This window comes from Coffea arabica, chromosome 2c, assembly GCF_036785885.1.
Source record: "Coffea arabica cultivar ET-39 chromosome 2c, Coffea Arabica ET-39 HiFi, whole genome shotgun sequence".
In the NCBI taxonomy this organism is placed as follows: Eukaryota; Viridiplantae; Streptophyta; class Magnoliopsida; order Gentianales; family Rubiaceae; genus Coffea; species Coffea arabica.
This window is the reverse complement of record NC_092312.1, coordinates 19,651,129-19,669,169: the sequence shown is the minus strand read 5'-3', so window position 1 is coordinate 19,669,169 and position 18,041 is coordinate 19,651,129. Positions and strand designations below refer to the sequence as shown.

The window sequence follows — 18,041 nt, the reverse complement described above, 5'->3', positions numbered from 1 at the left end:
ATAGGCATCCATTGACGTAAGCGCTGAAAACCACCAGTGAAACCACGACCCAAGCCATTTCGTTTGGATACTTTTCTGGGAGGTTGAGATCTAACATCTCAACCAATAACGTATTGAGAGCACGCGGACATTTTATCATGCCTTTGCTTTTGTCAAGTTTCACCCAACAATTGAATCCACTATTTCATTTGACGTATTCCCAGGTCCTTGAGACTCTTCAACTGGGATTAATGACGGACGACATTCCCAATACGTCGGATTAATTATGGACGAGAGTCTTAATACGTACGTTGCTCTTTTGTCGAACTACTCGTGATGATTCCCCAAGCGAAAGAATACTTGATTATATTTCTAGCATTCAATTAGCATTGTCACGGGTGGGGTACCCATTCACGCATCATTTTCTTACCAGAACCACCAAATTTGATATCCTTGGACGTGCAATAGAACAAAAAACTACTCGATACCAATTCATGCCTAATTGATGCAGCAATGATCCTCGTAGCTCAGTATTCCCTCGTCATGTGCTTCATGCTTTAGCCACCTTTTGGCTCATCCAGCCGCGATGTCTGATAGCACATCCCTAGGACATGCTTTTCCTTCTTCACTGCTGTCTTGTTGCATAATTTCGTGCACCAACCCAGTACTTGGCAACACATCCTCATGAACATTGATCATCTCCAACTAACTTCCAACTAAGAAGGCATGTCAGTGAAATTGACAGGGCTCTGCAATGTCCACAAGAACCAATTCACTTCCCATGATTGCAGTTCTCATTATCGAGTGGATACAAAAGGGTCTTTCAACTTTTTATCTTGGTCCACCACTCTATCAGCATCAAGAGGCATATCAATCCGTACTGATGGTCCACCGATTTCTTTCTCTCTTGACGAATACTTGAATCTCAAAAGCAGTGAATTTGTCATTACCCCAATAGAGCTCAAGCCCATGAGGGCACCAGCAATTGATGGAGTAAGCATAGTGCCGGTAACTGGCAACAATGCTCCAGCGGCTATAGGAATTCCAAACTGTAAGAGAAGAGAAGAAAAAGCAAATAAGCTTGTAGTGGGGTGACATCAAAGTAAGATCCTCCAGACCAGTTTTGGGGAAGAAAGGAAGAAAATGTTGAAGGATAACCATGAACTGTAGAAGGTTAACATGTTGGAATGGATCTAGACTGACAGTTTCAAAAGAAAACAAAACTAAAAGATAAAAATAAAAACAGGCATCACCTTCTCGACAAGAAGGTGAAAACCAAACAGGTGTGCAACTCACATCCAATCCTCCCTAAAATTCATTAGCTATTATTAACCCAAGAAATTCTTTTATGAATAACCCCGTTCCTTTAGCCAATGGCGGAAAAAATCAAACTTCACAGAGGTTCAATGTAAGTCAGAATTATTCATTCACCAAATAAATCATTAAGTCACAAACTATTCATCCACTAGATGGTATAGAATATTAATAATTCCCCGAAGTAAATTAGCAAATATCGAATAGCACAATGTTGATGAGTGCAAAATCCTTCAAGTAGTCAGAGATAGATGGCTGCACTGATTTGTCGAAAAACTCGAGAATAATTTAAGAAAAATTTCTACTCATCAATTGAAAAGGGGAAACATGAAGAGTTGTCATATCATAATCGATAACAGTAACTGATCGATTTCTGCAAAAAATATCCAGACATTTAAACTGCAGTTTAGGAATTATATTTGCTTTATTTAGCAATAGCACCTTGGTTTTGGTAGGTTGAGAAAACAGGCCAACAGAAAAGGTGATAATAGTTAATTAAACAATGACAGCAATTCAAGTCTTAGAACCTTGATGCCTAATATCAACTTCAAATATTGATGAATTGCAATTAAAATGAACTTACAATATTGTATGCAAAAGCCCACCAAAGGTTTTGCTTCACAGTTTTCATGGTTAGCCTGCTTAGTTCCAGAGCATCAAGTAACTGCAATGACGAGGTCATACCAGTTATTGAAGTAGTGCACATGATGAAGAAATGACACAAGTAGAGTCACAATTAATTACTAGAAATCTTGAAGCAGTGATCATGCAAGTGTAGCAGCACTTACTTGTCTATAATATGAAGATTTAGTAGATTGTGTACCAATCTTAATTCATTTACAGGATAATATATTCTCTAGGTCCCCCATGAAGTCGTTCGTTTTCTTATTGCACCAGGCATAAGATTGGAAAAATCAAACAGAAAAATTAAATATATCCATTCAGTACAGTAACATGTATTCAGATAGAAAAGATGCAGAAGAATGACGAAGTTGGCTTTATGCAGGTAATCTGATTGCTTGAGATTTGTCTCTCGCTCCATCGGAAATTGAATTCCATCTACTTTATGCTAGTCCTAATTAAAAGTCAAAAGTATCATTTTGTATATTGATGTGGATTTTCTCATAATTTAATCCTCAATTCCCATGTCTTAAAAAGGAAAAAATGAAACAGCATTGTCTGTTTTTCATCTAAGTTTTTTATCAGGTTGGGGTTGAATGCATGATTCAGATGGTTTTTCTTATTTGTACAAGTAAAATTTTCCATATATCCCAAACTTTATTATATTCAATTTTTGAATTCAATATGGATGGCGACAGAACAAGGGATTTAAGAGAAGCTGTAATTTGCTGCCTGCCAATCATAAAGCAATCAGCAATCATCCCATTTCATGTAAATTGTTCCAGTTTTTGCATGTGTGCAGAAGCTACGTTCATTAAGTCATTTAAGGCTGCAAACTTTCATGGTGATATTAGGGCCTACAGTTGCTTCAAGATCCATGCTTTTTTCAGAATCCTGGCAACATAGCTTTGGGAATCATTGGAGATGAAATTTCATAGCACTCCATCATAGAAATGTGGAAGGAGTCCTATCAGTTCAGAAAACAAACATGGGTTTTGCAAAAATTTTGATTACTTTTAACATGCAAGAATAAAAAATTTGCACACCAAAAAAAAAAAAAAATTCCAGAAAGGTAACTGTGCCATTATCCCTCTTTTACCTAGACAAGAAGGGAATGCAAAGGAAAACAGTTTTCATAGATTTGCAGATTAGAATTGTTAGACGTACCTGGGACAACCTGTTGTGCATCAGCACAACAGAAGACACCTCACTAGCAGCTCCAACACCTCCACCAATGGCAACTCCTACATGTGCTGATGCCAAAGCAGCAGCATCATTAATTCCATCACCAACCATAGCCACAATGTGCTCCTTCTGAAGTCCACTTATAAACTTCTTTTTCTGCTCTGGTTTGACTCCATATAAAACCTGTCATCCACCAGACCATAAAAATATCTCAGATTTTGATTATATGGATGCAAAACTTGCAAAGCTCATAAGCTTGTTTTGTGCAGCTCCGTGTACACAAGCAACTACAGAAAATTCATCCAACTCTTTTGAGAAGGTTAGAGAGTGATTGAATAAGTCACACATTAAAATACAAGGATGGGTATTGGGATAAAAAATCTCCATGAAATGATACGACTTGCAGCTTTAGGTATACACTTTGTAATAAGCTGGTCTGGCAGGTTTTTTCATCACTAACCCCCTATCTTTAGTCTCTCTCAGAGCACAATGGATATGTTCCTCAAGTAACTCAATGTAAGAATCAGTTGATCTTCAAGAAAAAAACTTGACAGTCCAATCCCATCATCATAGTCCAGAACAAAGACAAAAAATGAGTAGCTTACTTTGTCCTTAGGGATTCCAACAACAGATGCAACATACTCTGCAGCATTCTTCTTGTCCCCCGATAACAGATAAGTGCTTATTCCTTGTTTGGACAATGATTCAACAACATGGCTAGCATCTTCTCTGATTTCATCCTCAACATAAATAATGCCAGCAAGATCATCATCTATTCCCACATAGACAGCAGACTGATTCTTAGTCTCCTCAAGTTCCTGAAGTGGACTTTCATCAACTCCATGCCTGCAGTGGACGTGAAAATATCATGGCAAATGCAATTGCACTTGGTTTTTCTTCCGAGTTGAGAAAAGAAAGCTTTTTAAAGGCTTCCTCTAGTTTCCAGGTTTCACAAATACTAAGCGTGACCCCATAAGAGAAGGTACTGCAAGTAGCTTCAGTAACAAAACAGGGAACACATTTAACCGTCAAATCAATCAGAATTGGGAGGATGACTGGATCAGTTTGGATAGAATGATCACAAATCAACTGCCCTAGGACATTGTTTACCTTTACTGCATTGGGCACACTGCCTGACCATCATGTTATTCAGGAGGGCTGCCATTTGGCCTATCAACATGGACCATTTCATCTCAGTTCCAATATATGTGACAGATTAGTCAGACCTAGCTGAACCTGGGCCCAAGTCTAACTGCATTATCTTCATCTTTCAACAAAATGCCCTCCATAAATTACACATAGATTTCCATACAAAGTAACTTTTTAGCATAAGAACTCACACCTGTAAGAATTATCCAATCTCAGACAACTCGATTCTCATCCTAGAAAAGCTCTTCTAACAATTTTATACTAAATTACATTGGTTTATGTGCGCTTTAATATGCATTTTTCTCATTATAAGCACCTCATGAAGTTTTCTGTTTATGTCTTGTGTAAGAATTACTTCAAATCTCAGATAACTTGATTCTTCTCCAAAAAAAGTTCTGATGATTGCATACTAAATAAATATCGATGTGCACTTTAAAATATATTTTTTTCATTATAAACCCTCAATTCTCTTCCCAATTTGGCATCTTGGTAACCAACCACATTTAGTTTGTCAAAGATCTTATTTTCTTTCGATAGTAAGGATCTTGCCTGGTTCTAAACAGGTCAAGCTGTTTAGTTAAGCTGAGCAGGACCCACCCAAACATGCAACCCAGCAGCCTAAATGCCCTAGCAGGCTGCATTTGAGAAGTCCACTAAAATATGGGACTGAAGACGGTTGGTTAATTCGGCTGGGATCATCACAGTTTTCATCTACTACTGATGTAGTAGTACTAAATTCTTTTCCAATTTTGCTAACCAAAAGCATAACACCAGCCAAAAAACATGGATTAGATACCTTGTCCTGTGTATCTATGGTTAATTCATCCACAATTAACCTAGAATGAAAGGAGTTAAAGTTGATCATTTATATAAACCAAAAGAAAATAATTCACCTAGCACAAAAGAAAGAGGCAGGGAACTTCATTCAGTTAGAGACAATGATAGCAATTAACCAGAAAATACTCTCAGGATTGAACTTACTTCAAGAAAAGAAAATGCAAGTAAAACTTCAATCTAACTTAAACAGACAAATAGTTGCCACATAAAGCTACCACAATGATTAAGTTCTAAAGATAACTGCCTCATGTACCTTTTTAACCAATCCAGTGCACCAACCAACACCTTTCTATTCTCAACAATTGCTACTGCACCAGATCCAGGTTCCTCTATATATGTTCCCTCTCCAGCCTGCAAATATTGCATAACCAAATGTTTCAAAGGATTGAGAAGTTGGTGCAACAAGTTGTTGACCAAATGATATAGGGGATAAAAATGGAGATTTCCACTAGATCTAACAGAACAAATCTGACTTTATATTAAAAAATATGACCGAAAATTGGTTCCCATATTTTCTGAAAATCAGAAACTAAAGACAGGAAAAGAGAACACAGGTCACGTACAATGCATAAAGCTGGCCCCTATATATGTATTTCGGTGCCTCTGTAAAGAGAAACTACCCAGATGTACAAACTGGGTATGTAAATGCTAATAAAAATAGAACAGCCAATAGTCTAGTGTGAAAAAAATTTTCCATGCCCCAGGAAAATCTTAAGTGCCCAGAGGTTGGTTTATGAATTTGGAGACCATAAAATATGCCGCAAACGAAATTAATTCAGGGCTCCATAGATAGCAGGATTGCCAAAAGCAAGAAATTACCTTCATGACCGGGCAGTTAGCTGCCTGAGCAGCATGCACAATTGCTTTTCCTACAGGATGATTTGTATTTGTCTCAACTCCAGCAGCTAACCTCAGGATATCGACTTCTGACCATTTAAGAGATGAATCTTGTCTGTGGAAAAACTATGCTGATTGTCAATAGGCAATCTAAAAAACATATTATATACTAATGGCAGGTATAAACTTTTATGATAAAACTTCTGTTTTCGTGTGATCAAACTTTTCAAGAATTAGACATTATTCATAAAATCTTTATCCAGAATGAGAAGTATAGAAGTCATACAAACTCTACAAGCAATAAAAATGACAATCATGTTTCCAGCACATTACCTGATGGAATGAAAAGAGATGAAGAAGAAAATTGATGAAAAGAGAAGAAGAAAGCAAGGGATGACAAATAGATTTTGTCTAATAGGAAAAAAAATGTTGCTACTCCTCCCCAAAGAAGAAAAAGATGAAGAAGAAGGTGAGATAGGATGTTAGTGTAGATTATTCAGAGCTTGTTTGGTGAGACAGATAAATGGTGGTTATAGTCCTATATCCACCGAGTTATGCTAACAAATTATGATGAATGAAGTATTGCAGGATTGATCTGTAATCTTGCAAATGTTTCCTTTATGTCGATCAACAAATTTTTCTCTGGCAGATATTTTCATTAGCATCATTATATAGTGAGAGAGAAGAGGAGGAGGTTTTGGTTGGAAAACGAAGTCAATGACGCGATTGGTCACCAAATATCCTTCAGATACTGATAAACGATATAACAAACTCTTCAACAATCACATCTAGCTCAAATGCAGTAAAATCTGTATCATATGGAGAAATAAGAAAAGAGGAAACCATTGCATATATGAGAACTGGCCAGCCTAAATTTGGGACATAATGAGCTAAGACTTAAAACACAAATGAAATTGACTCAAAAAAGCTCACGGACTCAACTTTGTATTTGTATCCTTGTCATGTCCCTGAGTCATAATTTTTGTCACAACAGGCCTGCCAAGTGTTAATGTCCCTGTTTTGTCAAACACAATTGTGTTGACAGCTGAAAATCTTTCCAAAACACTTCCACCACGAAAAAGCAAGCCCTTTTTAGCGCCAAGTGAGGTTCCAACCTGCAAGGAAAAATCCAGTACTCTCTGAATGCATCTAAATCAAAAGTATCAAAAGCATTAATCATATTAATCAGTTCACTATTATCTGAATTCCAGCACATCAGTTCATATTAATCATATGAATCAAAAGTATTAATCATATTAATCAGTTCACTATTATAAAAAGTATTACCAGCACAGCAGTAGGTGTTGCTAAACCAAGTGCACAGGGACATGCAACAACCTGCACTTGAAGACAAGCATTTGTAACTTCAACAGAAAAAAAAAATTGGGTTAAAAACAAAAAAGCCCCCTGTGATAAGCCTAATACACAGAAAAGTCCCCCATGATTTCAAAATATACAACACGACCCCTCATGCTTTGAACTAAATTGTAAAGGTGACGGAATCCGTTAAACTTAACGGAAATGACTTATTGGAACCTAAAAAAAAATTTTTATACCTAATTTTTATCAAATATACCTATTCTACCCCTTAACTCTCAATTCTCTCTACCTAGAAAATAAAACAAATGATTTTGTTGAGCTGTCTTTTGTTTAATTATGTAAGGGTATTTTGGTCATTTTGACCATTTCCGTTAAATTTAACGGATTCCGTCACATTTACAATTTAGTTCAAAGTATGAGGGGTCGTGTTATATATTTTGAAACCATGGGGGGCTTTTCTGTGTATTAGGCTTATCACAGGGGGCTTTTTTGTTTTTAACCCAAAAAAATTTGATAGCATTAAATGAACAAAGATGAACTTTCTGAATTTCAAAAAGAATTTTTTTAGAAGACCTAGAGCAGTTTGGGTAACATTTGTCTTATTATATACGACCTAACGAAAATTATGCCAAAAGTTCCCTCATGCAGGCCTTCTGGTCTAAGAGACAGACATCTATAACTAATATTATTCATAAATGTACTTGTTCATGAGTCAATTTATATCATACCAGAACACTACAAGAAAGCTGCAATGCCAGTGAAACTGGACTTCCTTGATGAAGAGCAGCTGGCAGGACCCGTGCACCAAAGAGGTTCCAGAATACAAAAGTGGCAGCAGAAAGTGCCATTACCCCATAAGTGAAGTGCCCAGCAATCTGCAGAAGAGAATCAATTTCTTCAGATGTAAATAATACTCCAATAAAACTGTAACTAGAAAGGACAGGAAAGACTTCAATCCTCTGTCACTTCATAGTTTTGTCAGGAAAGATACAGATGTTAGAAAGAGATGCTAAATGCCTCTAAATGAAAAGACTTCTGCATTGAAGGTAAGACATTTTAAAAAATTCTCATTTTGAAGTACTAACTAGTTTCTCAAGAGCTAATTAAGTAAGAGCCTAACTGAACTTCCACGTAACCCTGAAACTTCAAACCTTACGGACACCAAACAAAAATTTAAGAGACAAATCCATGTCACTCAACCCTGTATATGGTACCGTTCATTCTTAACTACCAACTTTTTGCATACTACCGCCAAATTATGCAAGGTTTAACATACAGATACTTGACCTTGTCAGCCAACTGCTGCACAGGTGCTTCTCTAGTCTGAGCTTCTTCTACCAATCGAACAATGTCACCCATGGAAGTCTCACCACCAGGTCTTCTCACTTCAATGGTGAGTGTTCCATTTAGATTAACACTTCCTGCAGCAACTTCAGCCTGATAACAAACAAAAATAACCTATAAGGACATGATGGTTTTCAAGGAAGAAATCTACAAAGTAAACCAAGCAGGCTTAGTGGTTTACTTCTGCAAACAACAACAGATAAGAGAGAGAAGTCCCGCTTACTAATTTTTCCCAAAAAGACAACCATCTTTTGAGATCAAGACTCTTAATAGTAGTTAAGCTTCTAATAGGACCAGTTACTTCTCCATGTAACTATAAAGAAGAAAGATATAGAAGAGGATCCAGTTCCCCATTTATTTCAATAAACAACCATGTTAGAAACCCTCAAAGCAGTTAAGCTTTTAATCCTTCTCTAAAAATCAATATTTTCTTGCTTATCAGAAAAACGAAAGATAACAAAATAGTATGAGTGAAAATAAGTAGGATAATATTCTTACCCCAGGTAATTTTGTAACAGGTAAAGGCTCCCCTGTGAAACTTGACTCATCAACCGTGCTTCTACCAGCTCTAACAATCCCATCAGCAGGAACACGGTCCTAACCAGAAAAAATAAGGTTTCATAACGAGGTTCTGAGACATGCTATAACATGTGAGCACCATATCTGTTGTGGCCAGCAGCAGTTAAAGAAAAGCCTGAGTAACAAAAGAATGGACAGAAAAGTGCTTATAAGAGCTGACTGCCATTGGCCCAGTAACCTAGCGATTGGATGCCTTCTCCATAATGGATATAATGCAGGAGGTAAGGAGTTTAGCTTCTCACAATCCCCTCCCCATGAATCACCAAAAACTTGTTGGAGACTGTGTCCAAGTATTATATGTAAGGTTCTACACTGATCACCATTATAATAAATAAAACAATTTCCACTTTGCTCCCAAAGACTTGACCACATAACTGCTGTAGGCAACAGATTCTACAATCCACAACTGCAACCACTAAGATGACATCTAAGGAATCCCTAGGATATGATGCAAAAAGCAGTGTTGAATGATAAAGATTAGAGAAAAGGTATGTTGATCACATGAAAGGCTTTTCCACCATAATTCAGGAGCAAGGTTTAACATTCCCATACTCTAATGGGACAATCCATAGAAGTGCAGACGGAGGGTTATAGCCTACATTTGCACCCTCTTGTAAATTTTTCAACATGATGAAACAAAGATAAAAAGCAAAGCCACTTCCTAATTGCATTTGTCCCTGACTCCATAAAAACAGGAGAAAAACAGGACATTTTTAAGAATAATTTAAGGACAATTAACTTACTCCAGGTAGCACAATAATCTGATCTCCCACAGAAAGACTGTTACATGGAACTTCTACACTCAAATCACCATTGACAATAAGACGAGCTTTAGATGGCAAAAGACTTAGGAGGCCTGTCATGTCACTGGTTGCTTTGATCTTAGCTCTTTGTTCAAGATTCCTTCCCAGCAAGACAAATGCAATCAACATAACTGGTTCCTCAAAGAATGTTTTCCAACCCTGTATGGAAAACAATTCCATTTAACAGGTACAACAGTTATTAATCGCATCACTTGTACATAATCCATCATTGAGTCCATAAAAGAAAGTAAATAAAGAGACTAGCTATTTCATCTAGGTATGCAGATATCAGAACACAAAAGTATAAATGGTTCCAATTGGCAAGGCATCATATTTTCCAATCTCAAAAACAATGACCCATTACAGTGCCCCAAATTGCAATATCTGTAACTCCTGACATAATTCATCTTCAGTGCATAATCTAGGACACGTGGACCCAGCCATCAGAACAAATCTAAGACATAAAACTAAAGATAATTTCTCATCAGAAAATGGCAAAAACTTCAAAATCCCCAACCAGATGGATGGAACATTAAGCCTTCCAGCAAGACCATTTCCAAATTTAATTTGGCTAGGAGCAAGTCATAGGCAGACTAAAAGCCGTTTCTGATTCTTTTGCCCTTTTATTTTACTGTCTTATACTGTTGGTGGAAGAGGAGGGGACTTTCTTATGGTGATAAGGAGTTTCTAGGAAATCTCTAGTGCAAGTCATGATACACTGAGAAACTTTTTCACTGAATATCGGTGTAGAAAAAATATGCCTTAACAGTCTAGATTGAAGATTTCATTAGGATTTTCCCAGAGCGTCTAGCTGCAACACTACACACTGAACAAAAAATCAGTGTCCAGAGTTTGATTACTATCAATCCAGAGTTTTTAGAAGCAGTGGCAAGATGATGTGCAACATAATTAGTTTCTCAACACTAATTAGACCACATAAAAGATAATCTCAAAACAACATATTGCCAAGTGGCACAACCATTAATAGGGATGTGCTGTTAGGAAATTGGTTTAATTTCTTTCAGGCAGGTTTCTTAATTTGTGTGGAAGTAACTAGTTTTCTAATTGGTTTTAGTTACTTGAAATAATAGCCAAGGAATTTCCTATTTTGTTTAGGATTAGAGGTTATTTCCTATTCTATACAAGTCTAGGAATTAGCACTGGTTTCTTGTTGTTAGGTTTTGGCCAAATAATGTTCCCTATAAATAGGTGGGTTAGCATACTACAAAAAGACACACAAAGGACACACAAGAGACACACGAACACACAGAGGTGACATACAGCCTAATACATGGGATGTGAGAGAAGGTTGTTGGGAGATGAGATATGGTATACAAGGATTGGGCTTGGATTCAAGTTATATTCTTGTGTAGGATTTTCCTCTCATAATAAAGAATGAGTTTCTCTTCGTGGACGTAGGCTCAATGGTGGAGCCAAACCACGTTAAATATTGCATGCCATTTATCTTTCATACTTGTGGCTTGTTTGTTATTAAATTGTTGTGTACTTGGTATATCAATAGTCGTGTGTTCCGCGCTTGGATCCTAACATGTGCAAACTTCACCTAGAATCACATAAGCAAAATAAAAATCTTAACTTTCTGTAAACAAAAAGAATAACATATATGTTTGTCTAATATAGCTACTCAGTAAGCACACAAAGATGTGCCTCAGCACAGTTTAACCCTGTTAGTAGCCTTACTCCAGGACAGGTTTCACATCTCTTCCCCTCTCAAAGTTAGAAGTACAAGAGTACAAGGAAGACCGGTACCCCGGTCGATTAACTAATCAATTTATGCTGCATCACTAAGAAATGCAAAGGCAAAAGAAGTGAAAACTGGAGCAAAAACCAGCAACTCTCAGCATGATCTTATTGCAGCAGGAAAACTTTCAAAAGAGAACTTCCCTAAGCTATGGAGACTGCTCAATCAATTTTTCAATCTAAAAACTACTCCAACTGTGGGCTAATATGACAATGTACAAAGGAGGTGCACCATACAAGAAGTCATTGTACTTTAGACTAATTCAGAAATTGAGAACAATTATCAACTTAACAGAAAATTATTTTGAGTCTGTTAAATAAGACGTACCAGTTTTGGTATAAGAGCTGCCAATGAGCTGACTGCAAATGATGATATTGCCCCAAGACCAACTAAAGTATTCATGTTTGGAGCCCCTTTAATTAAACTTTTGAGACCATCAGTTATAAGTTTCCGACCAGGACCAAGCAATGTAAATAGTGATAAAGACATATGGAATCCTGTTGAATGGAATGCATGAATCCATGAAACCTTAGCTCCAATAAAATGAGAAAGGTGACCAATAAGACATACTGCGCATAGAGCCCAAGAAACAACAAGCCCACGACCTGCTCAGCAAGAGGTAACTTTTTCAATCTCATGGTTTACAAATATTTGTGGTACAGATTCTTGTGCTGAATTAAACATTAAATGGAAAATGCAGGAAAGCACCATAAAAAAGGAAACACTTTCTATTTTAGTTAGTCAAATGATGATCAGATATATACCACTTTCTTTCAACTGATTGCGCTTTTCATTCATCTTTTTTTCAAAAATCTCAAAGAAGTTCTCCTTCCTGGAATCTGCAATTAGGCAGCCAACAGAATTAATCTAGCTACAACCAATAAGGACTTTTTTCCATTCAATTTGTCAAAAAAAATATCCTGCTTCAAAACAATTAAGCACAATAACTACTAATACAAGTTTCAAGAAAGTCTAACAGCCTTGCCAGACTCTTAATTTGCTTTACAAAGCTACAGAATGAAGTCATGTGCTGCAATAAACGTGAAATCTTTAGACTGAATCTTTGGGCTTGGATGGCAAAACAACTCAGTGCTGAATAACAAAAATGAGTAAGCAATCTGGCTAGTTCTGTTGAAACTGAGCCCTTGTGTTTGGAGAGCAAAACAACTTGCTGTTTAACAACAAAAATGATGAAACAAGCTCACTTGGTTATGTTGAATATTCACACAACATTTATGAGATTAAGATGCATAACAAGCTAAGCCCATAAGATAAAAATTATCCAACCAGCCGAAAAGGAGAAAATTGAACCAAAAGCATTATGATTGAAGAATCTCTATATAGCAGCTTCTACCATATAGAGATTCTTCAATACCATATAGGCATTATATGGTATAAGCAGTTATATAAAGCCTCTCCCCAGAATATCTCTATAGCTGCTTCTCTCCAGAAAAATCAACCAAAAGCGTAATGCTTGAAATGCCGGAAATATAATAAGGTAGTGACAGTTGCACCATAATTGCAGTGAAATGGGGACAATTTTTGGTCCACAAATCCGGCATAGCATGCAAACTTACAAGACATTGTACTCCAGCAAAGCCCAAGTAAATAAGCAAGAATTAGAAAAGGTATCATGTACTTTAATAGAGAACTAAAAGACTGAAGCATCATTTGTTCACAACTTCAATTGTTCATGTGTTTTACTCATGATCATGTTACAATTTTGGTACACAACAAGACCTTGGCAGGTAGAGGTGAATAAGAAGCCCAAAAATGCTCTGCAGATATTACACAAATTGAAAGAAAAAGAAATTAAGAAAAAAGCCTCAACGGGCAAGGGTTTTACAATAGCTAGTAAACATGTAATCTATTCTTAAACATGAACACAACACACTACACTTCTTTCGGTTGGGGAACTCCTCAAGTGGCTAATTTGCAGACAAACTGCGTCAGCTTGTAGAAAAGTATATATTCCAATATGGGCTTCCAAGTGATAAGACTCGCTGCCTTCAATCATAAACCACCACTAGTGATCACCGAGAATCACCTATTGGGACAAAAAGAACAACTATTTTATCATATATATCTTTCAAGCCTAGATTTTTGCATCAGAAGAATACGTTTTGGATAAATCTAATATTCCAACCAGCATATTATGGACATAGCCTGAAGGAGAGTGATTACTTGTTACAAGAAATCCTGTGGATATCTAAGAAGAAACGTCTCTTTCAATAGCTCCCTGACCTGCCATTCCCACCAAGCTATCATAAGTCATATGTAAGCCCACATGCTTCATAGTTTCTACTAGCATATGCAATTTGAAATTGCTTACTCAACTACAGAGGGATGTACAAGAAAAATATTGCCTTCAGTCATGATAAAGCTGGTGTACCATTTTTTAGTTTCCGCTCAACTCAAACCACAATCAACTCAAGAAAAGAAAAGAAGAGGGAAAAAAAAAGAAAAAAAAAACTATGAAGACCGGGCTATCCTCAGCTAGAGGTACAAGTCCTTTTCTTCAAATTGACAAGATTTAAGTTCTACCTCCATCCTTAATTCATATTCAAGAAGGAAGACCACCTGAATGTTCAAACTTTTGCAAATAATCCCAGTATGTCCTATTGCTAGACCAAAAGACAATATGATAACACTCAAGATAGGCTCTTGAACAGTCAGTCGCTAATAAAAGAATCCTCTCTTAGATTGGAAATGTATATGAAAAGCACCCAGGAAACCCTCAAGCAAAGTACAGAAAAAGCACCCAGTAAATCATTCTTTTGAACTAGATAAAATTGATCCATCAAAAAGAGCCCAAATTGCCATCTGGACATACATACAGCTTGTTTGAATAAGACAAATGTTCCATGGTTTTTGAGTCAAGAAAACTAAAGGTTACTGCAGTACAAAATTATAGTTGCAATCCTCAAATTTTCAGATACAATTTAGAGCATTTCTGTAATGCTCAGGCTCCCTCCTTGTCATCTCAGGTCTCAAATAAAATCAATTATCAAATGCAAGCACAATAATGCACTATTAGCCAATAGTGTTGGGCAGTTGTAAATCACTTCTACTGTTTCTTAAGCTTATGAGCAAAAGAACTATCCTTCACTTTAATCAGCTTAAGCCCTTATTATCTGATAATGAAGCTAATATATGCCTTGTCACCCACATCCCTCTGTCAGTCGTTGCATTTAGGTAGATTTACATTCTGTTCTACTTTCCATGAGACAGATCAATAATCTTCCTCTTTTGCTTGTGACTAGTGAATTAATTTCAATTGGTTGGATTCCAATAAGTGACACTTATTTGACAATGTAATAAGAATTCAACTGTCCCCATTGCAAAATTTACTTATTCGAACAATACAAGATATCAATAATTACCACCAGAGGTATCACATTGAAATTTCAACACTTGCAGCCTGAATACAAGTAACTTCTAAAAATATTTCAAATGCATGTTAGCATCATTGCGAATCTTCTGTAGTTGTTGACAAACAGAAGTTTTGTCACAACTAGTACTGTGGAGAACAAACTCTCAGCAAGCCCAATGATGAGAACACCCCCCTCCCCTCCACAAAAAAAAAAAAAAAAAAAAAAAAAAAGAGCATGTCCATTGAAATTTGATAGTACGAGAAAACATTAACACATTCCAAAAACACAAACAAACTTGATACAAAAATGTTAATGGTAGAACTTGACAGGGTCCATAAGAAGAAGACAGAAGATCAAAATATACTTGAGCAAATGCTGACCTCGAAGATTGGATTTAAAACCACAACTAGTCAAATGCTTTGCAAGCGCCTCTCCCAATTGTGTTTGCCAGTTCTGTATATCTTTAGCTTCAGATACAGGCCATATAATAGCCGTCTCTGTAGTGAGATTGACACTAGCTGATGAAACCTGGGGCTGTTCATAAAAGTATCACATTAGTATCTAGTTGATGATACCATTTTGAGTAACAACCTACTCACTATGATGCTTACTTATATTTGGATTTGGCACACTAAATAGAGATTTTCCTGATCTCCAAATGGTAACCACTAGGCATGTTAAGGTCTTCTGCATACTTGTTGGCCCAAAAAGGTTTGTTTTCTATATTACAGTTTTCAATAAGGACATGATTTTCAGAGAATACGCCCCCTTCAGAAAAGGGTACATATAATAGAAGTTGGACAAAGATATAATGTTCTAAACACACCTTCAAAAGGTTAAGACCTCCAACACAGCATGCATGACGTGAAGGTTTTGACAGTCTATTTAAACATTTTCGACAGGATTGCCCACTTATCTCTAACTTTTACTAATATCACAAGTAGAGATGCTGAAGTTTCCACGAGTGACTCCAAAATCCATTCTCAAACTCCAACCCCGCATTTTATTCATATTTGGCACATTTATTAGAATTAGAACCAGAGCCAAAAATAATAACAATCAAAATATAAAACTCACTTGACTTTCTAATATTCTCTTAACACTGGCTGCACATCCCCCACAAGTCATTCCCTGTGCACCATAACATTATAAACAGGTAAATTCCATCAAAAGTAAGTTACTTCAAAAACACTAAACAAACAGAGAGAAGATGAAATGATTATTATATTCTGGAGAAAAATGTAAGGCTTACCCCAACATCAAGAACTATGACGTCAGAAGCCAAAGCAGAGATGTCATCAGCTCCAGCAGCAACAGTGGCCGGCTTGACTTCCCCACCTTCGGCGGAACTATCTCCCCCGCCGCCGCCTCCGCCGTTGCTCCCATCATTCCCCCCAAATCCTCCGCTACCGGAAGCAAATGAGGCGGCGGAGTAGGACACACACTCCAGGCAGCTCCTAGCAGGATGCAGTTCCACCGCACCCAAGCTCCTCGGCAAATAGATAGAGCCAAACCGGTTTGATTTTGCGAGAGAATTATTGGGGAGAATGCGATGGAGGGGGAGACGTAGGAGTTGAGTTGGGCGAGCAGGGGAAAAACGGCGGTGGAGATGAGAAATGAAAGGAGAAGTAGACGAATAGCTGGAGTTAAGGGTTTTGGTTAGGGATAAAAATGTCATTGTTGTGGTTACTGATAATGTTGACTCCATTGCCGAGAGAGCCAAGAGCTCCGCAGCTTCAATTCACGTCTGCGGAATTGTCCTGCGTGGTCGGTAGGAGGGAGTAGGAAGGAAGGATAGAGCTTTTCATACTCAAAGCATGGGCCGGAGGTACGGCAGTCATTAACACTCTTCTTTTGGGCCTCATGGCAGAGGACCAGTGGGCTGTTGGGTTAGGTGAACAATTAATGCAGACGCAATATATTCAAGAAACACGTGCGCTAATTGTTATTCTTTTCTTTTCCTTTTTTCAGTGAAAAAGTTGTTGGAGATAGACTTTTGCTGGTGTAAAGCTGGCTGGAACCCTCCCGTGACAATGAAAAAGCAGAAAGGGTAGTAAATAGAGAGGAAATTTTATGTGAAATAATTTAGGCATTGTTTGAATTATATTTTTTTTGAATTTTTTAATAAAAAAATTACTATAATAAATTGATATATATGAAATAAAAAGCGATTGAAAGATGTATCTATAAAAAACATAATGATTTTTTCTGCAATCCAAACACGCCCCTAGGCCCTAGCTATCCAAACATTATAGAAGCGCTCCCTCTCTCTCTCTCTTCATCCAATCCCGATCCGACCAGCAAAAAACTGGTGTAGACCTGCTACATCATCGTGGGCCTTACAAAGATTATTGTAGTCAAAACTGTTTGGTTAAACAATATTATTATTTGACCAGGAAGCTAGCTTTGTCTGGTACTCAAAACTCGAATTTTAATTTTTAACGAACCCAAAATTATGGGCCTGTTTGGCACCCTAATTTTTTACCAAGTTTTTTAGCTACTAGTTTTTTAACAACTTTTGCTATAGGAACCCCAAAAAACTTTTTAAAGTTTTTTACCTACACACTTAAAAAATCTATACACAAAAAATTTCTCAAAAACTTTTCTTCCTCCCTCACCCAACCCACCACACCAGACACCGCCTCAAAAATATTTATATATTTATAATATATTAATTTATATATTTATATAATATACAATTATTACATTTGTAAATATATTTATATTATGTATTATATATAATATAATACATTTATATATTTTTATATAACTATATAAATATATTTATTTATAAATGCATAAATATATATAAATATTTAAACAATAAAAATTATAAATTATAAACAATATTAATTATACATTTATACATAATATTAATACATTTATACATTTATATTAATTAGTTTTAATACAGTTATACATAATCATCATATATAT

General features: G+C 36.6%; 1 protein-coding gene across 1 annotated transcript; it reads right to left on the bottom strand.

Annotated features, from left to right (window-relative positions):
- Positions 1-316: 316 nt before the first annotated feature.
- Positions 317-17,674, bottom strand: LOC113726648 (copper-transporting ATPase PAA1, chloroplastic). Its single transcript, XM_027250477.2, has 17 exons — positions 16,357-17,674; positions 16,182-16,235; positions 15,485-15,638; positions 12,495-12,569; positions 12,058-12,335; positions 9,909-10,127; positions 9,085-9,183; positions 8,530-8,679; positions 7,971-8,117; positions 7,210-7,260; positions 6,865-7,037; positions 5,905-6,037; positions 5,339-5,436; positions 3,705-3,945; positions 3,082-3,282; positions 1,877-1,957; positions 317-1,028 (listed from the first exon to the last, which is right to left on the bottom strand). Exons 1-17 carry the CDS (start codon positions 16,810-16,812, stop codon positions 777-779), a joined length of 2,862 nt encoding a protein of 953 aa, XP_027106278.1. The 5' UTR covers positions 16,813-17,674; the 3' UTR covers positions 317-776.
- Positions 17,675-18,041: the final 367 nt, after the last annotated feature.

What these genes read in the sequence shown, in the direction of transcription:
- LOC113726648 (XM_027250477.2), bottom strand. Translation starts at nt 16,812, where the DNA reads ATGGAGTCAACATTATCAGTAACCACAACAATGACATTTTTATCCCTA. An exon ending in GCACTGGATTGGTTAAAAAG is followed by an intron (nt 3,946 to 5,338) that starts GTACATGAGGCA and finishes CGTCCACTGCAG; the next exon opens with GCATGGAGTTGATGAAAGTC. An exon ending in TTGGAATCCCTAAGGACAAA is followed by an intron (nt 3,283 to 3,704) that starts GTAAGCTACTCA and finishes GGTGGATGACAG; the next exon opens with GTTTTATATGGAGTCAAACC.